At 39.8% G+C, this 24403-nt stretch overlaps 1 protein-coding gene across 2 annotated transcripts in view; it reads right to left on the bottom strand.

The window, feature by feature from the left end:
* Positions 1 to 392: 392 nt before the first annotated feature.
* Positions 393 to 24403, bottom strand: part of TM9SF3 (transmembrane 9 superfamily member 3) — a 59694-nt gene continuing 35683 nt past the window's right edge. For both annotated transcript variants that reach the window (XM_061459375.1, XM_061459373.1), the window contains exons 9-15: positions 23142 to 23272; positions 10527 to 10666; positions 8871 to 8939; positions 8633 to 8779; positions 8110 to 8193; positions 7929 to 8005; positions 393 to 3368 (exon numbers count right to left, since the gene is read on the bottom strand). In XM_061459375.1, coding sequence (XP_061315359.1) covers positions 3301 to 3368; positions 7929 to 8005; positions 8110 to 8193; positions 8633 to 8779; positions 8871 to 8939; positions 10527 to 10666; positions 23142 to 23272 — 716 coding nt within the window. In that variant the 3' untranslated portion in view covers positions 393 to 3300. The remainder of the gene's footprint in view (positions 3369 to 7928; positions 8006 to 8109; positions 8194 to 8632; positions 8780 to 8870; positions 8940 to 10526; positions 10667 to 23141; positions 23273 to 24403) is intronic.

Below are 24403 nucleotides of genomic sequence, written 5' to 3'. Positions count from 1 at the left end.
AAGCAATTTAATTGTGTGTCCTTTACATAGTTTGGAATGTAATTCTGGAAAGGAATTAATAGACACTGTTGCTTGAAACATTCGGACATCAAAAAGAGAGCATAATGTAATGTTTATTTGCAGTCTCCATTATCTCCAATCCAGTATTCACCACTTTTCATACATGAAGTCCCAGAAGTGATTTCTATATGCACTCTGCCTCAACTGAAAACACAACTGTATTTATCTAAAGCATTTGATCAAGATTGGCTATTGGTACACAACTATTTACCCAATTCTCTGACCTCTGTAGCACAAGTGGGAAGAGAAGCACTGGCAGCCAATTGATGAGTTACCAAAAAGTGTGAATTTAAGAACCAGAAACTCCTAAGAAAGAACCATGGAAAAAGGAGTGTTGGCTGTAAGATCTTTATTTCTTCCATAAAAGAGGAAGGACTACATCATCTAAGCAGAGAGCTTCCAAATTCTATTAAGCAAGATGGTTCAATCTATATCCCCAGTGGGGAGGGAAGGGGGGGGCAAATAAATAACCTTGCCCCAAACAGCAACCATAAAGCCAAGCTGCTCAAAACTGGTCACGTTTTGCACTCCTTAAGAAACCAGAAGAAAAGAGGAAAACAAAGCAAACCCCCAACTTGCATCCTAGAGTGGAAGTATAAAAATGCCAATTATTTCAACACAGTACCTCTCCAGAAGAACGTGCTTGCAGAAACAAAAGCAATGCCTGTGCAGTGAGTATCTTTTCAAAGTCACTTTAAAAGCTATACAATCCTATCTGGATATGCAAAAGCTAATAATGCCAGACGACAGAGAAAGCAAGTAGGCAGCCCACCATTCTGTGGCATTAAAAAGTGATTAAATGAAATTCACAAACGGTTTAGTGACATTTCTGATAGACTAATCACACAGCAGTGCTCTAAATAGAGAAACAGACCCATTATCAAAATACTCGCTTTAAAAAAACTTGTATCTCGGTGGAGTACTTAATGTATTTATTGTGTGGAGATAATGGCTTCTCACTTCAGATTTAGAAGAACATGGATGAAAAGAGGGCTTCCCACAGCTCTATGCACTAACAAGAACTAGTACAAAACCCATTCTTTGCTTTAAGTTTTCCATGTTTTGGAACAAAGAAAAACTAACTGTTGACCGAGTTTATGGGCTCATCTTAAAATCATTCTGTACTTAAAAAAACATTACCTTCTGTTAAATGGCACTGTTCAGCTACAGACATCAACCATTCACTTGAAGCAAAACTTAATTATTTTCTGACAGATTGGCTAAAATTGTCAAGGGAAATCAGAGCTGAAAGTTCAAATACTTTTCACAAGCTATATATAGGAGGATGAATTGCTTCTCACTATTACCTATCAGTTCAGCTTCCTCACCCTCCAACCCAACTCTGCCAAGCACGGGTGTTTCTCAGTGTAGCTACTGCATTATTGGTACTTTTAAAGAGAGACAATACAGTGCTGATCAATACAAACACTTTGCTCATTTTTTAAATTCAGGAAGTTGCCTTCTCCACGGCAGGTGCTCTTATTTCAGAAAAGCCTCACTGATGAAAACATCCCTACATGGCAGATGCCTGAAAAAAAAATAGAAAAAAAATATATACATATATATATATATATCAATCAACCCAACTGGCTCTCAAATCTGTCACAAACACATTCAGAATATTTCTAGCTAAACACAGTGCATAATTAACAGTCATCTTAGAAAGACTTAACCTTTATTTGCCCATTTATTAGCCCACGCTTACCCCTATTTTTCTCAGTACACTAGCTGGATCACAAAACAGATTTGTCCACAAACAGTTTAGCCAAGAAGAATCTTTTGGGGCTGGTCATCCACTTTGGAGCTCTACTGTACAATACAGTTGTGTAAGCACATTCTGAATTCAAAGCATGGGGTTTTGATATTTGAAATCCACACTAATGTTGTATAAAGAAACTGGTGGTCAGCAGTATCACCTTTACAAACATTTTCAATTGCAAACTCATCTATTTTCACAATCGGAAAATTTTTGTCTGAAAAGTTTATTTTAGTTCTCTGAACACTCTAAAGCGACTGTGCTTTTGATGTTACACAAGTGTCCAGATATGATTAACAAAAATTAAAATGTTCTAAATTACAAATTTAATTCCTGTAAGAGCTTGAGAAAGGAAATAGAACAGAAAAGCATGACATACACACATTGTGAAGAAACCCCAACTTTTCATGCAATGGCAGGCAAGATGTAAAAAGCCACCCAAATTCACACATTTTTACACCGAATCATCAGAAAAGTACTCTGTAGTAAATCTGTACATCCAAATACATTTGGGATCTACACCTAAGTTACATTATTTAATGTTATATACACTTATTACCCCTTGTATAATGTCTAAAGGAAAATCATTCAAACAAAAAAAAAAAAAAGGCAAGACTAACTTGGAAAAAAAGGAGAATCACTTTTGACATTTCATTAAAATGTTGGTTTTGTTTTAATCTAGACCTCAAATTCTTTATTATAAAACAAACAATCCTCTTCATTGAACATTTTGCTTTCTAACTGTACAGTAAATTGCATTGCAGAGAACACGTCCCGTCTTCAAACTGTATTTTCTTTGGATGGATTTAAGATGTAGCTGGATATTACTTTAAAGATAAATAAATTGAAGTTGGTCCAACTAGAACAACAGCTGATATATTACATGCATATGGGGTTTTTATATAGTTTTAAATTATTTTTTAAACAAATGAGTGTAGGGTATAGTTGATACCGCAAATAAACCAAAAAGCACCTGGAGTCAATATATAAAACATACCTCCTATCCTGGCAATGGCAGTAAAAATCAGAAGAGTAATCTTTCTGGAACGGCATTTTTACATAATTTAGAAATGTTAAGTACCAGGAAGACTACTAATCTTTTAGTTTTAGCAGCCAAGTTTCCCTCTTTTTACTGAATGGAACAAATGCTTTAAATAAACCGTTTGTCCTCTTCACTGAAGAGAGCTAATCTATTCATTTTTAATGAGCTAGGTTTTTTGTTTTGTTTTTTGTTTTTGGGAAGATTAGCCACGTACTGTAGTAATGCCTACTGCATATAATCCAAGCATTTGCTGTGAACAGTTGGAGAAAGCAGTCAGTAAGAACCTAGGATCAATGAAATAGATGTTACTTTAAGCCATCCACAAAATGGAGACCCATATAGTGCCCAGTGTTAAAACCCAAATTTCTTCTTGCTCTTTTTCTTGTGCAAGTTCATCCCCATGAAAACAGGAGGTGATCCATAGTTCAATTTTCTTATTTCCTTAGTCAATTTTCACATTAGTGTAGATTTTACGAACAAAGGCACTTGTTCCCATGTAACCAATAGCTCCTGCAAAATAAACCAAAAACGTTGAGTATGTTAGAAAGCTGATCATCAAAATAGGCCAGGAATATAAAACACACACACTTAAATAGAAAGTCGCCTAAAGCACGCATTCTGCATGCAGAAAATTATTTACCTGCAATACTTGTTTTTAAACTCTAATTATCCATGTTTCCGGTGAACATCTGGCAAGAACTTCCCTATTCTAGCAATCTACAACCATTAAGCCATCTTACCAAGAGGCCATGCTCACTTGGCCTTGATAAATATAGCAGCCCCCCTACTGCTGCCAATAACTGGGTCCCTTTTTCTGAACAGAGGCTAAAAAACATACAATCACCCACTCTGCAGGGAAGGTGGATGGGAGGCGGGTTTTTATTATAAGTTACATGCCTTCTGGATGAGTGTTTTATTGGCAGATGGGTTTTTCGTTCCCACAAGGCACAAATAATAATAGATCCCCATCCCAGGAGTCTTAAACTCCAAGGAGGTCTGTACAGAGATTAAACTAGTAGCAGTAAGTAGTTAAAGGAAATTGCAACCTGTGGTTTTCAAATTAGTAAGAATCATGAGCAGAGTATGCACTGTCACAGCAGTTATAAAAGAACAGGTCACTGGGTCTTGATAGGGGCAACAGTTTATACTAAACCCAAAATACTGCAAGACTTGTGACAGCTAGAAATGAAAAAATGCAGTGGACCAAGACCTCTTCTCGGAAAGAGATTCAGCAACCTAGCTGGTCAAACCCAGAACCTCAGATTTGCCAGGCTCAGTAAATACTGTTGTTTTACAATATCTGCAGGTAATAGCTTCATCTCTTTCAAGCAAAATGGGAGTAAAATCAGCCTTGTGGAAGTCAGTTTGGCTAATTCTCAGGTTAGAAGTGAAGTTGAAAATTATGGAAGAATTAGACATAACTGCTTTCAGACTGCTAGAATAACGCATCATAAAACATGGGAAGAAAAGGATAGAGAAGTCAGGGCCTGTACCTTGCTACAGAGAAGAGAACTTCTCAACTGTCTGGATGCTCAGTAAAGAACAGATGCTAAACAGAAAAGATTTTTATATTTTTGCTTCCCTGAAGCAATACAGAAAAGCCCAGAACAAAGCACGAAACAACATTTTTCAGTGATGTGGGATGCACCAAACTTACCCAAGATGTGTTAAATACAAAATCCTAACCAACACTTAGTTTTCTGCCACAACTTCATTTCCCAATAAAAATACAAAGTTTCTTTTGCCATCAGAAATTAAAGGCTGCACAGACCTGCAGCCAAGCAGTGCTGAACACAAGAGTTTCTCAGAATCTGGAGAGTTACTTATATACTGCAGACTAATTGGATAATTCTTGAGGTCAGCCATGAAACACTTGTAAAATTTTGGTTTTTACACCCCCAAAAGCCAACATTTATATCTTATCAGGAAATCTGCACAAGGCAAACCCAATGCATTACTCCAATGCTACTGCAGTGGGAAAAAGCTTGTGGAGTCAGTCTTTGGGCTATACAGCATTTCAAGCTGTATAAATATCATGGCCAGCAAATCAGGGATTTGTATTACTAACTTGGACAAAGTAGAGTTCAATTAAGACAAATACAGCACACACAAGATCAGGTTCCTGCTTCCAAGCATGAAGTGTGCTGAGGACACATCAGAGGGAATGATCCTATGAAGACCTGTCTCTCCTGGAGACAGACAGACAGACATTCAGACAGACCCAGCATGGGCTTGGTGACACGAGCTTAGAGTTATACAGCAGCACATGCAGATTCTTCTACAGTCTGTCAACAAACTCATCTTTTGTCTTATGCAGTAAATGGACAAAATAATGTCACTAAACCCCAGTTTTAAGACTTGTCATGTTTTGCCTGTTAAAGCAGGCGCTACCAACAGATTTAATGCCCATTTTAGTTGCTAAACTCAGATACATTCCAGAACTTGTTCTCCAAGGGTTTCTCTAGTGATGTGATGCCAGATACCACAGAGATTTGGGAGAACAAAGCATTAATTGTGTTTCATTTGCGATCTAGTGAATGTGTGCATGAGATGGAAGTGAGGGGGAGGAGCAGAGAGTAGCAGTCACATGAGACCACAGGCTCTCAACCCCATAAACAAATCAAAACCTATTCTGAACCATAGAAGCCTTATCGATGAAGACCACTAATGGCCAATATCCAAGGCAGGGGTTAAGCCTCAAGGCTACTTTATAGGCATTGAATAAAACATGGGACAGGGAGGGGGAAACCCTAGACAATGACTACAAGAGAATATCCTCCTGAAATAAATGCAGGGTAGCTGGTTCATTTACATAAAAAGTCCATAGTAAAGGGAATTATTTATTTATTAAACACCTTATCAGATTATATTTCCGACTTGGTTGTGGCCTATATAGGTTTAGCAGAAACAGACTGCAAGTGCATTTCAGCAGAACAAGGTTTTTAAAAAGAAATAAATCAGAAAAATCAAAATAGTGAGGAAGAGAAACCATAGAACAGAAAAAGATTAATTCTTACCTATTACTTCAAGCCAATTACCACTTCCTACAGTGGTAATGTGATGGTAAGCACAGATTTTTTTTAAAAAAGCCCTTCAATCATACTTACAGTATTTATCTGAACACTGAAGTGTGGTATTACAAGAGGCTGTTCTGTATACTGCCTAGCTCCTAAGTCATCCACTGAGTTGAGGAGTAAGTTTTATTCTTTTCTCTCACTAAGAGGGAAACACAAGGAGCTCAAAAGGTTTGGAAGTTCTCATGGGCTCCCTACTGTCCAGTCTCGGCACCGAGATGCTCTACAGAGGGCAGCAGACTTTGTGGATCAAAGCACCCCACTACATGCGGGATTTGAGTTCACTAGGCATTGTCAGAGGAACTAAAACCCAAGTTGGATGATTCAAGCACACAGAGAGTTTCCCTGTGGTTGCTTTGGACCCTAACTAGTTTGTCTCATATTCAGCTGTGTGCTGCTGAACACACCCATTTGTGGGAGCCTCCAAAGCATAGCTCTACACACATTTCACAGGAGACATACAGTCAGTAACACACATACTGCACAATTCTTTAACACAAATGTCTTTGTTAGACCTCAATGGCAGCAAGTTCCCTAGACAAATGCTTTTTGACAGGGGATTTTTTTTTTATTCCCTCCACAGGCTGTAAATGCGAGCTCTCACTAAAAAGGAATCTCACAGCTTCCCTTCCAACACACTTAAAAAGACAAAAAGAAATCTCAATAGAGCTGTGGAAATGAAGTTTAATGTGTTAAAGTATTTTCTGATTCTGAATAAATTTGGATTTTACTCTAATATTCCATCAAGTAGTGTTCTACCATGACAAGAAAGCATTTGAGAATCTTCCTTTTCCATGTTTTAAAAACCATTTTAATTACAGAAACTAGTGGGCAAGCTTGGCTTCGGCATCATAGACATTTTAATCAATACCAGCCTGAGCACTTTAAAAAGAAAAGATTAGAGCTGAAAAGTGTAAGCCTATTAAAGAAAAAAAAAAAAAAAAAATGGCTGCAAGACTACCAGAACAGTAGGGAAGTGTTGTAATGTGCCAAGAACCTGATGAAGCAAGATTATATTGTATGAGAGAAAAGGGGAACAGGTACTCAGCAGTTAAGAGATTATTTCCCTCCCCTTTTTATAAAGCACCATGAAATTACCCACCTTCCTGGGATATCAAGAAATGTATACTTTACCAAAATTAAGTTCCTGTAAGATTTTATATGTTTCAAATATCTAATGCAAAGAAAGCCTTCCACCAGTGTCTATAAGACTATTCATTCACTGCTGAGAAGTATTAAATAAGGATCACACTTAAAAAGCAAGTAACATCATGCAAAGTGTAAAAGAACTAAGTAGCACTTTTCAGAAAGTCAGGAAGCAAAGGATAAAAATAAAGCTAACAGGTGAACAAGTATATGCAACTTTATTACATGACCTCCACGCCAAAAACTATGGTTTTCTCTAAACATCTGTCAAACAAAATCTTAAAAAGCAATGAAACCCAGCTGCACATAGGAGCACTCTGAACTCTCCTCACCCACAAATACCCCAATACTTCCTTCTCAAATGTTAACCTGAAACTTCATTCCTTTTTGTACTGGTCACCCTCACATATACATGCCACAAGGTACAGACAGTAGTGTCATGAGCACTGTTATATCATTGGTGCCTCAATGGTTGTATCTAGCTCCTTTTCTTGGGGCAACAGTAAAAACTGCACAATGAAATTCTAGCATGGACTAAACTTGATTTGGAATTTGTTTTGCAGAATTTCTTGCCCAAGATTGAGTCTTTCAAGCTTGCGCTGAAGGTGAAATTCTCTGCACAGTACATAAACTATCTTCCTATCAGAAGGCACAATCCACAGAGATCTCCTATATTAGTTAAGGATGAAGTATAAGCACAGAACTCAAAGTTTCTGTTTCAAAACTGTAAGCTTTTTTGATCAGATCTTGCAGACATACACACTCCACCACCAAAATCACATAGCTAAAATCAGAAACATAACAGTCTGGAAAATTCCAATAGAAAACTGCCAATATATTTAAAACTTACCACACATGATTCCCAAAGCTGTGCTAAATACTGCCATATAACCAAAGTAAAATGATGTTTGAAACAAGCCATACATCCTGAAAAAGACAGATAAGAATTTATGTATTTTCTCCATTTTTTATCAATAAACTTATTTGACAATGCAGTAATCTGATATTCAAGCAAGAAAACTACCACTTACTTTGTCTTGAAAAAGTAGTAGTAAAAGGAGTACATGTAAACATATATCGCAGTTGATGCCGCGGATAGAAAGCTTGTCCACTGCCTGAAAGTAAACACACATGTCCATCACAGATCTAACCAAAAGGCTTTCCAAGAAAATGCACAAAGCACTAAAACCTTAGTCTGAAAAAAAAAGTGCACTGGTTCTACAGACTTACTTAAAAAAATCTACATGTTGTCTGCTGTAAGTGACAAAAGGCTCTACTGCAACAGCTACCACTGACACCAAGCGATGATCCTTCTTCATTCATGTTCCTGTGTGCCTTCACATTACCATTTTTTTATACAAACATACATGAGCTCACAGATGCACATACACATAGAAAGCTCCTGTACAGAAAGAATCCAAGAACTGTTTTTATTCCCTACAGCTAAAATCTGGACATGGGACACTTTGATAAGACCTACCTAGACTGAAGAAACATTATTGTTCTATAGAACTCCCATAATGTGGTTAACTATGCAAATAATGCAATACTTACCACCTGTAATCCTCTGCATTTAGCAGGAAATACGTACAAACGATAGTCACACATACTGTCACAATGCAGAGGATAACCAGAACCAACATCATAAAGCCATAAACATAGTAGATCTTATAAGCCCAGAATGAAGTAAAAATGAAATACCTGGAGAGTAAACAAAATATGCAATAATAATGTAATTGAACTTAACTGATTTTAATTTGTAATCAAATCAATAAATAGCTGACAGACTCACATTTCAATAAAAATTGATCCGAAAGGAAGGATTCCACCTAGGCAAACAATAACAGCTGGTTCCATGAACCTAGAAGGTATTAAGATTAGTTTAGGGGCAATTTTTAACCTTTTGTTTATAAATATATTAAGATATATGAACAGATTACTACTACTATAGCACAGAGAATTATTTAAAAGGCATGCTAAACATGAACATTTCTCTTTCATACCAGCATATTAGAAAGAAGACTCCCCCAAAGATGTCATGTGTGTGGATAGAAGGAGAAGTTATTCTTGGGGAAAGCTGAAACAAAACATAAGACTCAAGCCTGTATCACCTACAGGCAGGAAGTTAGATATCTAACCAGCCCTAAAGGCTACAGAAAGAATCTTCCTTGGCCCAGAAGGGTCTAAGCAATCAAGTCCCATAACATCCATTGGCCTTGAATAAAGTTAGAGAAAACTCAGCGCTGTTGATGGCTACAAATACAGCAAAAAAGCATAGAAAAAATTTTGCAGGGTAATGGTTATGTAACTAAGAACCAGTGTTTATTTTTAATGCTATGCTGAGTCATGGAGTCATGAGCTGTGGCCAAAAATGAATACTCCGCTACCTGTAGATGATACTGTCACTTACTAAAGGTGACCTCTGCACAGTACTTGCAGTGATGCCAAATCTAGCTAGTAACCAGTGATTTAATTTGCAGCTTCTTTTATTATTTATAGGGATACTTGTCTAAGCTGACGGTGTGCAATTTCATTACCTTCAAGAGAAGTATCTTATTTCTTTTTATCTGACATGCTGACCCAGAAAAATCCATCAGATTTCAAAGATACAGGTCACAGTATAAATCAGGTTCTAATACCTGAGCTGCATAACCCACCACTAACAAGAGACTATGTGCGCTGCACTTTCTGGATAATCACAGGCATACATGTTTCAGTGCCCAATTCACTTTGTCTGTTCCAATTCTCTCAATCGGGAAAGTAGAAAAATCTATTAAAAAATCCTCTGAGGATATTTTCATTTCCATAGCTTGCTGCTTCCATCTTGGAATTAAATCAATAGGAAAAGGTGACTGCATTCACGACTTTCCAAAGCCCCGTCTGCTTTTTGAGATTAGACATCCCTTTACATTCACTTAAAAAATAAAGGTTGATTCACAATTCAAATGGTATACCTGGAATATTTTAGGCTCTGTAACATTAACAGAAGTGCAGAACTGGGAAAACAGCATTGCAAGCTTCTCCCCACCATCAGCCTGCAAAGATGTCTCAGCTTGTACATGAAGACCATTAACCAGAACAGTTCTGCCTTCAAGGCACGTTCTATCCTGAATTTGTAAGAGGCATTAACTAAAAGAAGAAGGTTTAGTTTCAAGATACCCATATAAGAACTGGGTTGGGACCATCTTTTTTACATAAGAGACTAAAGAGCATATCCAGCCAAATGTGAATCAGTGATCCAGGACTGTAAAATTTGCTACAAATTTTAACTATCGTGCTTTAATTCAACAGAAAAATCATATTAAAAAAGTGTCAGTAGAGCTGTTCTTCTAGGCACAGCTCAATTTAAATTTTTTCTGTGATAACTTTTTTATTTAAGGATCACACCTGAAAAGTCATTTTAGACATACTGAATTGAATACTTCTTAACATTCATGCTTCTCTTTACCATTTTTTCTCTGGTATAGGACGAGGCACTGCATTGACACGACATGGAAAATTAGGCTGTCCTGACAGATTTCGGCCAAGAATCGTACCAACGAGATTCAATGGAAGAATGACAAAGAAACAAATACAGCACACTGCCACCTGCAAGCAAAAATAAAATAATAAATAATTAAATAAATAAATAAAAGCCCAACAGGTGTAAGATGACAAAAGACAACTAGCCCACTCTTTATATATTAGCCCTTGGTAGTTATTGCTGTAGAATCATACTCGTGGTTACGAAGCATTAGTCAACATACATCTATTTTATCAAACAGAAGTATTCATTTTCCTAAGAAACTTCTTAATAATTATTACTAAGTGTATTTTCTTGCCTCAGTTGAGAGAACAGAACCATTAGAGATTCAGATTTTCTGCACAGGAAAGAAATGGAAATCTTCACGGTACTTCATCACAGAAAATTTTGTCAGCTTGTCTTTTGCAGAGTAAGCTATCCCTGGGAGTTAACATCTAGCGGTTAGGCACTTGCACAGAATTAAAACTGCTGGGTGCAAAATTTTAATCCAATCTAAAAAAGAAACCCAAACATGAACTGCAAAGCCACGTCAGAATGCTACCAACCAAAATTTAGGGTTCAGTTTTCTCCACCATCCACCAACTGGGTAAAATTCAGAACACAGACAGCCAAAGATACAAATGACCATTTGTATGCACACATACACAATTTAGAAGTGCAATGGTCCTACTACATATAGAGGTTAGATTTACACACAATGCAGCAAAGTCAAGCCAATGTTCTAGCTCTTTCCAATGGAACAGCCTCCTTAAAATTTCACTATGAATCACCTTTTTTTCCCCCCATATATGTATGTAGCTCTACTTCTGTTATTCCTTAAAAGCGTATTTTTTTCCTTCCAAAATGGGGAAATTCAAAGTGTTTAGCAAGATGTTCTCTATTTGTAGCATTTCATTCCAAGATGCATTCACATTAGACAGTTTGTTAAGATTTTGATATTGATAATTAAAGACAGAAGAGTTACCTGTGATGTAATAACTACAGTTCTGAATATTGACCCCGTGTCCTTCTTTTTGCAAACATATGAAAATACTGCCTTTTAAAAGGACTGTTGCCTGAGGTGCTGTGTACACCCTGCTGCCTCCTGAGCAAATCACGCCATCAGGACACAAAGTCCATGGCAGCAGATTAATTCAAAACAATGGATAGAGAACCAAGTCTAAGATCCAGACACTGACTTGTTTACAAAGCAGTTACTCCAGGATAAATAAAGGCTGTTCACATATGTTGTATCTGTAGAATTCTACACCAAGTAACTGAAAAGCCAGAACTACATTAGCTCAATACAAAGCATTACATCAATCACACCAGGCCACATCTGACAGAAGTCTGTGGGTTATCCCTCTGTTATTGACTTGTATAGCATTACTAGGCTAGGCCAGATGCAAATGGGAAATGTTGCCTGTGGATGGATGGAGCAAGCCTTCATGATTCATAGAAGGGGTACACCAAACAAGTGGTCAACAAGCAGAAGCACTGTCCAGACTGTTCTGTATATTTTTTGAGGAGAGTTTATTAAAGAATTACATCGTTAGCCACTATAATATGAAGCTTCAGTGATAAAGACGGAAGAGCTAAGTAGTATTTATACTTGCCAATAATAAAGCAGATTTTAAACAATTAATACATATTTGTTATCTCTTATTTATCTTCTTCCATTACTTGAAAAAACACCAGTAAGCAAGCATAGTCTTAGGTTGCCTAAAATAAATTACAGAAGTATTCAGCTAACTCACTTAATGGATGAAGGTTCCGCACTTTAAAACTACCCAGTCTAACAGATGAGCAGATAAGAGTTTTCAGAGAAAAATGTCAAAAAAGCATTGGGAAAAAAAAAAATATATAAAAAAATCAAGAACCATCATCTTGAGTGCTACATTTACCAAAATCCTGACCAGAAGTCCCAGCATGTTTGAGGTGCACTGGGTAGGAGAGACATCAGAGAATCCAGGATCCAAATAAATTTCAAGCTGACCATACTGAAACTACTTCCAGCTGCAGGATGAACTCGTTCTGCTTCTGGCCCAGCAAGGACCTTCAGGTGTTTCAGGTGGCCCTGTCCACGGTGCTCCATGGCATCCCATCTGGCAGGTTTTAAACCTGGCTGAGGCAGAAAGCTCAACACAGGCAGTGTGAAAGGGTCCTGCACTTCTCATCCAGCTACAAATGTCTATAGCACAGTTATCAAAATCACTATAGCTGAATTTCTTAATCTCAGAAATTACCCCTAATTGGGAGTAGTGGTAGAAAGTGAATCCAATGCTTCAGTGCAGAAAGAAACTGTCCAGGAACAGCCTTGGGTTCCAAACTGACCTGAAACAAAACTTGGTAGCTTGTAAATGTTCATCTTGCAAAACACATCTACCATAAGGAATCCACATGGAAAGAATATAATCTTGGACAAGGAACCACGGAAGGAAATATCTAGGCCTAGTTACTGATTTTACAGGCCTAGTTACTACAGTTACTGGAAAACCCTAGATGAAAGGGAGTCAGTAGTATCTCATTCTAGTGACACCCACTGCAGAGCTGAACAGCTTCAAATCAGGTGGGCAAGTAGAAGGCCCAACTTGTTCCAGCACAGCTTGGCTGCTGTGCTGTCCAAGAAACTGACTCAGCATCAACTCTGAATTCTAAAATAGTTTATTTTCATAAAACAGGCTGAGACAGACCAAGGTTCCTGGAATAATGGCTTCGTAAGAACTGCCAACCTGCCTCAAAAGCACACTTATAACTGGCATCTGTCAGAAAATCTAAGTGCTTGCACTTTCATTATCAGATCACCAAAAGCATGACTGATAATAGTGTAACATACTCTATTCTACTAGTCATTTGGCTGAAAAAGGGACTGATTTGAGACAGAACAGCTAGCGTCTTCAGTGAAATCCAGTAAGTAGCAACAGGTAAAGACTATGTTTTGTTAAACAGTGCACTGCCTGTCTCAATGCTATGTCCTGAGGATAGCTGGAGTTGAACTACAATTCCTTTTTTTTGTTGTTTGGGTTTTTTTTCTCTGGAGCCATTCAGGAGTCTAAAAATTTGATACTTTCGCAGTGCGAAGGAGGCCCAACTAGGCAAGCAAGGATGGACCACAGTGCAGTCTCAGGAATGCCTTCCACTTCTACCTGATCAAGTTGATAAAGATGTGAACATTCTGTCTTCTGAGATAACCCCACCCTGGTGGGGGCAACATGCTGGTCTTAGTAGGTTGACCAACACAGTCAGTACTGGTTAGAATCAACACACACTCTGCTGATCTCAGCAGCACCTTCTTTCTTGCTTCCAACTCTGACGACAGTGTAGTCTACCTGCACAGACTGATGCTTGCTGAGTATTTACTTTCTTCATTCTTGGCAGCATTAGTCTTCTCTGATTGTGAGAGACTGGGGACAGCTAGCTTTTCTAGCTTCTGCCTTTTTAAAAGGCATGTTCCTCTTAATTTCAACTCTGAGGTGAAGACACTGCCTCCCTCCCCAAGCTGAACAGGTAGTGCCTGTTGCCACACATAGCAAGGGCAGTTGAAGATGCAGGGTGGGCAATGTCTAAACCCGAGAGAGTTTAAATCCAAACTGAAGTGAACACAGGGCACTGTGGTACACAAGTGTCTTTACAGAAAAAAAAAAAAAAAAAAAAAAAAAAGAGATGAAGTTGAGACTTCTGCCTCAAAAGTTCTGGATAATCAGATTACAATGGTGACAGCAGCTCAGGCACTTACTGGTCTCCATTCACCATCTCCACATGCTCTTCCCTCCAGCAGAAGCATCTCCCTGCAGAGGTCACTAGTAACATACCAAAAAGCTCAAACCCCAATGCTGTTGCATGACTGGCAGAGGTAAAAAAGTTAGCCCTTTGTGAGCCTTATAAGAGAAGTAATGTAACACCAGCCAAGAGAAATTCAGAGAACAGTTTTAGCTATTTCAGAAAACACAGATTATGCAAACAGGCAAATCTACTAGATCTACAAACCTGGTTTTCCATCAAGCAAACAAGCACGTTCTCCATAATCCATGTTGCTGAAGCCAAATTACATGAGCTTTTCAACTAAGCAGTTTATTAAAACATACCCCTTTTGACTGCTGTGTTTTTGTTGTACAAAATATCTTATTTATACACAAGCATCTGATTTAGTTTGCAGGTTTTAGTTGCCACAGAAGAAGAGACTGTCAGCCTCACCAAGCTTACATTCTTTCTAACCCCTTTTTGTTTTGTTTTAATGGGGAAAGAATATTCTACTGCCCTTGACTGAACGTGCAGAATTCAGTTTTCCTTATTAGAAAGGAAACATTGTCAAGAGGGATATAATTTATGTTCTAGTGCCATGTGTTTCATATTTTCTGACAACTGTAGATTAAACTTCATTCAAAGGTGATAATTAAAATTTTTATGAGCATATCTAATATTAAACAGCTACTGGCAGGTTATGGTGCCTTGACTGCTTAATGCACAAGGGAGAAAAGCAATAAAAATTAACTGTCAAAGCAGCAGCTTGATCTTTCCCATCAGCTACCAAAACCGCACTCTCAGTCACGTGACTCTCCCCCATATAGAGGTTACTGAATCTGTATAATGAAACAGTTTTCTGCACATCATCTGGCCAAACATTATACAGAACAATAAAAGAATAAAGGCTTCAAAATAAAGTGTTATTAATTTTATTACAACTAAGTTGTTAATCTAGGATGCTGCTTTGGGTAATAAACTGAACTGTTGAAAAATTAGGCAGAAGCATTATGCTGTATCTATTTTCAGCAAAAATGAGGCTTTCAGCCAAGGTTTCCAGAGTCATTTTCAGGCAATCTGAGGATTTACTCTGCTAAATGTATATAACTAATTTTTTTTCTGTTTTTAGCCAGATGTATTTCCTTATCTGGCTCAAGGCATGAAAATCATTGGTGCTATCAGGTCCTCCTTTTGCAGTGTCAGCCAGTAGTCATATCAAGTTAGAGCTGTCAGGGATGGCTGCAGACTGGATTAAGCCATCTCTTGGAGGAAACACTTTCTTCCAGTTTAAACAAGGTATAAAAGATGCAGACACTAGGTTCTCAATCCCAAGAGAAAAATCAGTGTGCATAAATAACCCTATTTGATTAAATAATTTAAAATGCATACTGGAAACGTTAGCCACCCAGGAACCTACTGCTCAAACACAACAAAAATGGTACATCTTAATACAATACGCATGGATGCTGCAGTCAGAATATTACACTAGTCATAGCAGCCTTAAAGGAAATCTTTAAATTATGTATCACATGCAGAACAACGTAAAGCAGTCACAACTTACGAGATGTCAGATTTAAGATGCTCCCTTCAAATTCAATCATGCTGTAGTCTGTAGCAATTCTGCATTACTTACTATTTCTGCATAGAACTACCACCACACTCCTCAAACATATATGAAGAGGTCACTTCACTTGCCATTATCTAAAATTCTTTTTACTTGTTCCATGCTCTATTTTTTGCATATAATTTAAACACAACAAAACAGAAAGGTGATTGCGAAATACACTGAAAAGACTCACAAACAGCAACAGAAGGTAAGTCAAGGTGTACAACACCTTCACAACTCATCTGTGTTCACTAGTAACAGGATATAGTAAAAAAACCCCAACAAACCAACAACCCCAAAAATCAAATTTGGGCTCCAAAAGAACAGAGAATTGAACAGCACCCACTGCATTTCTATAAAGGTGAAGAGATGAGAGAGCAAAACCCAGACTTCTATCTCTCTTTCATATGCTTAAGGAATTGAAAGTTTTAAATTGTTAAGTTTTAAAAAGCTCTCATATTTGAATAAAATCTGCATTCTTTACTGCATTTTGAAGGGAAAAGCAGCTGAAAGATATCCCAGGGAAGAGGTTAAGTCTTTGTTCAGGCTCATGGTGTATTTCACTACACCATGTCTGTCACAGTGCAGGTAAGAGTGCTTGCACAGTATATCTAACAGGGCTAAAAGCAGAGTCCCAAGACCAAAGAACTATTTCAGAAACAAGCTTTGGATCTTCCCAGTCCCTATCACATCTTCAAAGCTCCATTCACCTCGTATAACTCATTCCTGATGTCTGGGATCCCCTTGAAGTTCGAACCAGAAAAGCAGACTGCAATGACAATGAGGTGTATGAGGATCCTGAAGAGCCCAATCTATCTGAGCATTTCAAGGCAAAGTGTAAAAGAGCAGACAGGTGGATCAAAGATGCAGCAACTGTTAGCTTGGATATCTTGGCTTTGACACTATTGGCTGCCCTTGCCTACATTCTATTGAAAAATCTGTCTGCAGGGAGGAATTAAGTCAGAGAAAAGAGACTACCAAGAGGTTCACAGAGGATGGCAATGCAAAATGGCAAAGCACAGGATATCATATTGAAGCAGAGTCTCTTAGCAACCTTTTAGCTCAGAGACTTTTTTCAGCAACTCTGTTTCTGTTTTTTCAAGATTTACAGTAGTCAAGAAAGGGTAGCAATTCTTGCCAGCAATTTAAATCAAGGAGGGTGGCTTCAAGACATGACAGGGTAAAGGAAGTAATTTTTGTGTTCTAGTACATTGAGATGGCCAAGGTTTTATTCTCCCAAGAAAGCTGCAGCAGCAAGTTTGCACTAGAGAATTCTGGAAGCTTCTCTACCTTGAAAACAAAGGCAGAAAGACACAAAGGTTCCTTATCCATAAAGCCAGAGGGCTTCCTGGGGACTTAAACCCAAGGCAGAACACGGTAATTTCAAACAATTTTCATTTCCTTCTACAAACCAGCTTCATTAGCTGATTTGAAGTCATCAGAGCATTGCTTACGCTGATGAACTTTACGATTCATAACCTGCTCCTACTAGAAGTCTGTTAACTCCAGTGAAGTTTTATTGCCACAGTCATAATGATTCAAACACTTTCATAAAACCTTGAGATCATTAAAATCACTGTGTATAAAGAGTCCTAACATCCTGATTAAGTGACCCCAGAAGATTTATATTTCCATTTGCTTCTGGCATATACATGTTTCCATGATCTTAAAATACAAATCAGTTGAAGAGATTTACAAGACAAACTTCAGCACAGGTAGAATTCCCTTCCCTCAGCATTCCTGACCTCCAAATGGGAATACAAGTGAGAAATGTGATATCATAAATGCTTGCTCAGCAGTAAAACAGAGCCTCTTTGAGCATATCGAAGATCAATGTTGTAAACTTTTATGACAGTACTGTATATGACCGCCAGCTTAGGAAAGAAAAACCAATACAATATTCCTTTGGGGCAACAACTAATATATTTGATACATATCCAAAAATAGAAATTTAGTCTAATTTCTTGAAGAAAAACAGAAAAAATTAAGTGAACAGTTTTATAGTCATATTTAGCCTGACATTATATTTAGTGGGTTTATAACAATGAATTCAATGTAAAAAGTTGGTATCTAGGCATGCATTGCAAATGCTACTAATAAGGAGGTGATTAGAAGCAGCAATGTATAATTAAATTAATGACTCCTCCATCAGTAAAAAACTGTTGAAAACCTTTGCCTGAAACTGACAATTGTCTCTTTTTATTACCCTTTATGATTTCTACCACATTCATTCATTAACAATGTGTTCTTAAGAAGTATTTTCAGTCACACACTGAATTTGATCATATCCCAAATAATACAATATGTAAGACAGAACTTGTAACACTAAGCTTCATTTTGTGGTGTATTTAAACTAAAAAGAAATCCAAGGCTACTCAAACATTTCTGAACAGACTGAATAATTTAACATATCACAAATACTGATATGCAAAGATAGAAGGTATAAAATATAAAAAAAAATGTTAATCCCAAGTCCTGCTCCAGAAATTGAAAACAAGCCTTCCTATATTAAAATATTTTGTAAGTTCACAGTGCTATTGCACAGAATAAGAAAAAACAATTTTATGCCGCATATTTCGGAAAAAAAATCTGCCCTCAACTACTACCTCTTGCAAGCTCAAACAGAAATTCTGCCAAAGCACCAAGTGATTACATTGTCTGGTCAATGTCTGGCTGGAGAGCACTGTATGCCAATGATCAGCTGGAGTGCATTGCCCTCTGGAGTGTGGGATGCTGTTAACAGACTGAGATGTCAGGGAAGCTGTGAGTAAGCAGGAATGCTTGCTCCTGGCCTAAACTGTGCAGGGGCCTCGAGCTTCACCTCTACCTCATGAAGGAAAGAAGGAGGCCATTAACCTGGGAAGCTGGGAATTAGTGACAAAAAAAAAAACAACAAAAAAGAAGAAGGAAAAGGACAACCAAAAGCAAGGAGCTTCCCCCTAAATCCCCTATCCCCACGCAGAACCGCTCTGCTGTCCTGCAGGGGGCTAATGAGGAAGCGCACTCGAGCCAGAAACAGCCGGCTGATGCACTGCTAAAGAAGATCTCTACTGGTGCTGCTAGGAAAAAACAGCGGGTCATAGTAGTAGGGGACTCTGCACTGAAAGGGACAGAAGCACTTGTCTGCCGGCCAGACCCCGTCTCAAGGGAGGTGTGTTGCCTACCGGGGGCACGGATCAGGGATGTGGCAGAGAGGCTGCCTGCTCTAGTAAGTCTCACGGACTATTACCCACTCCTAGTGATACATGTGGGTGCTAGGGATATAGACAGTAGTAGCCTAGGGAACATAAAGAAGGACTACAGAGCCCTGGAAGAGGTGGTTAGGGGCTCTGGAGCTCAGGTGGTCTTTTCATCAATTCTCCAGGGTACAGGGGAGGACCTTAAAAAAGCTAGGAGGATTAGCCAGGTTAATAACTGGTTAAAAGGGTGGTGTCATAGTCAGGGATTTGGGTGTCCTGAACACAGGACCCAAGCTTGGAGGCCGGGTCTAGTGGGGGCTGGTGGAGCTGCTCTGATGAAGAAGGGAAAGAGCAGTTTTGGCAGGAGGCTTGCCAGACTGGTCAAGGAGGCTTTAACTAGATGTATTGGGGGAGGGGAGCATCATTCCATTCCAACACACACAGTCAGTTGCCAGAACCTATAATAAATGCTTGGAGCAATGGAGAGATATCCCAGCTGCTCCAGCCAATGAGCCAGCTTCAGTTGGAGCTTGGCTCAGATGCCTCTATACAAATGCCCATAGCATGGGGAACAAACAAGAGGAATTAGATATGTGTGCACGTCTACGGGGGTATGATATAACAGGCATCACAGAAACATGGTGGGATGGCTCCTATGACTGGAGTGTTGGAATGGAAGGTTACAGGCTCTTTAGAAAAGACAGAACTGGCAGGCGGGGAGGGGGAGTTGCCCTTTATGTTAGGGATAGGCTGGAGAGTATGGAACTCTGTCTGGGGACAGGTGAGCAGTCCACAGAGAGTTTGTGGGTCAGGGTTAAAGGGAATATAGCTATGGGAGACATTACTCTGGGGATCTGTTACAGACTGCCTGATCAAGGAGAACCTACGGATGAAGCACTCTATGGACAGATAGGAAAAGCCTCACGCTCGCAGGCCCTTGTTCTCATGGGTGACTTCAACCACCCTGACATCTGTTGGAAGGACGGTACAGCCCGGCACAAGCAATCCAGGAGGTTCCTCGATTGTGTAGAAGACAACTTCCTTCTGCATGTAATAGAGGAGCCGACAAGGAGAGGTGCCGTGCTTGACCTCGTGCTCACCAACAGGGAAGGGCTCATTGGAAATGTGATGCTCCAGGGCAGCCTTGGATGCAGCAATCATGAGATGCTCGAATTTGAGATCCTCAGGAGAGTGAGAAGAGCATGCAGCAAGCTCACTGCCGTGGACTTCAAAAGAGCAGACTTTGGCCGCTCCAGGAACCTGCTTTGGAAGGTTCCATGGGATACAACCCTAGAGGGCAGGGGGGCCCAAGACTGTAGGTTGATATTCAAGGATCACCTGCTACAAGCTCAGGAGTGTTGCATCCCAACTAGAAGGAAGTGCAGCAGGAGGGCCAGGAGACCTCCTTGGATGGATAAGGAGCTCCTGAGGAAAACTCAATTGAAAAAAAGAGGCTTAGAGTAAGTGGAACGTAGGCCCCCTCAGGAAGCTCTTGGGAGAACTGGCTACACGGGATTTGGAGAAGGCTGAGGTTCTAAATGACTTCTTTGCCTTGGTCTTCACTGGCAAAGGCTCTGACCAAACCACTCAAGTATTGGAAGGCAGATGCAGGGACTGTGAGAATGAAGACCTTGCGCCACTGTAGGAGAGGATCTGGTTCGAGACCATCTTAAAAATCTGAACATGCACAAGTCCTTGGGTCCCGATGAAATCCATCCGTGGGTCCTGAAGGAGCTGGTGAATGAAGTTGCGAAGCCACTGCCCATCGTATTTGAGAAATCATGGCAGTCAGGTAAAGCTCCCGACGACTGGAAAAAGGGAAATATAACCCCCATTTTCAAGAAGGGGAAAATGGATGACCCAGGGAATTACAGACCAGTCAGTCTCACCTCTGTGCCTGGCAAAATCTTGGAGCAGATTCTCCTGGAAGGCATGCTAAGGCACATGAAAATCAACAAGGTGCTTGGTGACAGCCAGCATGGCTTCACTAAGGGGAAATCCTGCATGACCAATTTGGTGGCCTTCTATGATGGGGCTATGGAACTGATGGACAGGGGTAGAGCAGTTGACGTCATCTACCTGGACTTCTGCAAAGCATTCGACACTGTCCCACACAACATCCTTGTCTCTAAATTGGAGAGACATCAATTTGATGGATGGACCACTCGGTGGATAAAGAACTGGCTGGATGGCCACACATAAAGAGTTGTGGTCAATGGCTCAATGTCTGGCTGGAGACCATTAACGAGTGGGGTCCCTCAGGGATCGGTGTTGGGACCGGTCTTGTTCAACACTTTTGTCAGTGACGTGGACAGTGGGATTGAGTGCGCCCTCAGCAAATCTGCTGATGACACCAAGCTGTGTGGTTCGGTTGATACGCTGGAGGGAAGGAATGCCATCCAGAGGGACCTCGACACACTTGTGAGGTGGCCTGATGCCAACCTCATGAAGTTTAACCATGACAAGTGCAAGGTCCTACACCTGGGTCGGAGCAATCCCAGGCACAGCTACAGGTTGGGCAGAGAAGAGATTCAGAGCAGCCCTGTGGAGAAGGACTTGGGGGTGGTGGTTGATGAGAAAATGAACATGAGCCAGCAGTGTGAGCTCGCAGCCCAGAAAGCCAACTGTGTCCTGGGCTGCATCAAAAGCAGCATGACCAGCAGGTCAAAGGAGGTGATCCTGCCCCTCTGCTCTGCTCTTGTGAGACCTCACTTGGAGTATTGTGTGCAGTTCTGGTGTCCTCAACATAAAAAGGACATGGAACTGTTGGAACAAGTCCAGAGGAGGGCCACGAGGATGATCAGGGGACTGGAGCACCTCCTGTATGAAGACAGGCTGAGGAAGTTGGGGCTGTTCAGCCTGGAGAAGAGAAGGCTGCGTGGAGACCTCATAGCAGCCTTCCAGTATCTGAAGGGGGCCTATAGGGATGCTGGGGAGGGACTCTTCATTAGAGACTGTAGTGACAGGACAAGGGGTAACGGGTTAAAACTTAAACAGGGGAAGTTTAGGTTGGATATAGGAAGGAAATTCTTTCCTGTTAGGGTGGTGAGGCACTGGAATAGGTTGCCCAGGGAGGTTGTGAATGCTCCATCCCTGGCAGTGTTCAAGACCAGGTTGGACGAGGCCTTGGGTGATATGATTTAGCATAAGGTGTCCCTGCCCACGGCAGGGGGGTTGGAACTAGATGATCTTAAGGTCCTTTCCAACCCTAACGATTCTATGATTCTATGACCTCTGCCTGGGGACAGATGAGAAGCTGACTGAGAGCTTATTGGTCAGGGTTAAAGGGAGAGCAGGGACAGGGGACAAAGTGAGCAACCTGGTGTAGCAGAAGGTGTCTCTGCCTATGGCAGGAAGTTAGAACTAGATAAGTTTAAAGGTTCCTTCTAACCCAAACCATTCTACAATTCTATGATTCATAGGGTTATCTGAGGTTGCTTGAAAGGGTCATGACAAACAAAATCCTCACAAAAGCCACAAGGAACAAGAAAAGTCATCCTGATTAAATGAAAAAGTAATCCAACCAGCATCGTTTTTCAAGTGACATGGTTAATACACAGACACAAGACCGTAACCAGATACTAAATACAACTTCACAAAGTGAAAACTGATTCACTTTTGAAAAGCCAGATCTCCTCAGGACATCTAATCTCACACTGTTGCCTAGTCTTTTTTATTTTTTCTGCTTGACTGCAATGTTTCAGAAGTCGCTTTCAGTTGGAATCCTTTTAGCTTATAACCAGTTTGAATTGGCCATCCAGAAGAAAATTCAAGTTACTAACTTCCCATGTTGTTGTAGCACTACTCTTGAATACAAAGCAGAAATGTCATTTTAAGCCGAGAGAAGACTGTTATTGGCATCCAACAGCTGTTGCTATCATGATTAAAACGAATTATACTTGAAGCACCTCAAACTGCTCCTAGAATAAATTTCGAACTGGGAAGCTAAAGCTATGACTCACAATTGTACTTAGAGTAAAATGTAGTTTACCTTTGCCTACAATGGTGTTTAAATTCTCCAGTAAAATGACTCACCATAGTTCCAAAGGGTATAGCTCTTGAAGCATGATAATAGATAGCAATGAAGTTAATGAAGAAGGCAGTTCCACACACCATTGCCGGAATAAGGAAGGCTCCAATGAACATCTGCTTTATCCATCGCCTTCCTGTAAGAATGGACATGCCAATGGGGCTGGTAAGATACAGCATATTTTGCTCAAAAAGTTATCAGCAAGATCTCTAGAACTGAGGTGCTCTACTTCTACTCCCAAAAAGGTGAAAGAAATAAGTAACAACATACTACATCAATGCAAGTCAGCTAACAGTTTGATTTGACTCCTGGCAACTCACAAGAAGCAGCACATTAATCAATTTATTACGTCAGGTGAAAAGATGGGAAATGGGATACAGCATGACAAAATTCCAGCTGAGGAATAGCACATGCTGAATAAGCTGGCCAAACAAACCAGAGTATGGAACATCAAGTGTACGTGTAAGCTGAAGGTTAGTAGAGACAGTGACAGCAGAGCTGGACCTGTGCAGAGCCGGTCCTGTGCAGATCCGGCTCACACCCTGAGAGCGTTAGGAGCTCAGCAGCACTCAAGGGACAAGTCAGTACTGTAGCTGCTTTCAAGGCAGCACCTGCTCTGGGTTGTCTTGATCCAACTAAGCCAGCTTACATTCAGGATGTGTTAAGGAACTGGTTGTCCCTAATGTAAAGCAAAATGCCACAGCATTGAATATACAGTAAAATTGAACTCATGCATCTTCAACATCAAAAAAGGTAGAAAGTGATTTCTAAACCCCAGCCATAAAGGAAACAACATCACTTGTAAGCAGTTATTAAGTTTAGGGGTCTCTGAGGAGCGACAGAAAAAAAAAAACAAAACAAACCAACCACCAACCCCCCACCACCACCAATGCTCTTGGGCAACACCTTAAGAATTTTCACTGTCTGTATTCCCTTTAGTTTCTATGCTCTTAAATACTATATATATTTAAATATACCATACATGCATCTGAAATATGCACTAAATAAAACCAGAAAGCTAGCATATTCTTTTTAAAACCATTATATGTATTGTCACCGTGAGCCAACGTAATCACCATTTCATGGTTTGATAAACGCCTGAACTATAGAAAAAAGTATGCAAATTTGGCTCAACTATACAGCACGGTATACTTAGAACAACCCTCATTTACCTAGATCTGTTTTTCTACAAATTACTAGGTTTATAAACAAACCACATGAAAAGAAACATCTAACCCCAAAACTCAAGAGTACAGTGCGGTTGAGA

The sequence above is a fragment of the Pezoporus flaviventris genome, unplaced genomic scaffold (genome assembly GCF_033815535.1).
Source record: "Pezoporus flaviventris isolate CSIRO_AGI_PZ_B2104156 unplaced genomic scaffold, CSIRO_AGI_Pfla_v1 ptg000029l, whole genome shotgun sequence".
NCBI lineage: Eukaryota > Metazoa > Chordata > Aves > Psittaciformes > Psittacidae > Pezoporus > Pezoporus flaviventris.
The sequence above is the reverse complement of the archived record's forward strand: the minus strand, read 5'-3'. Positions and strand labels throughout refer to the sequence as shown.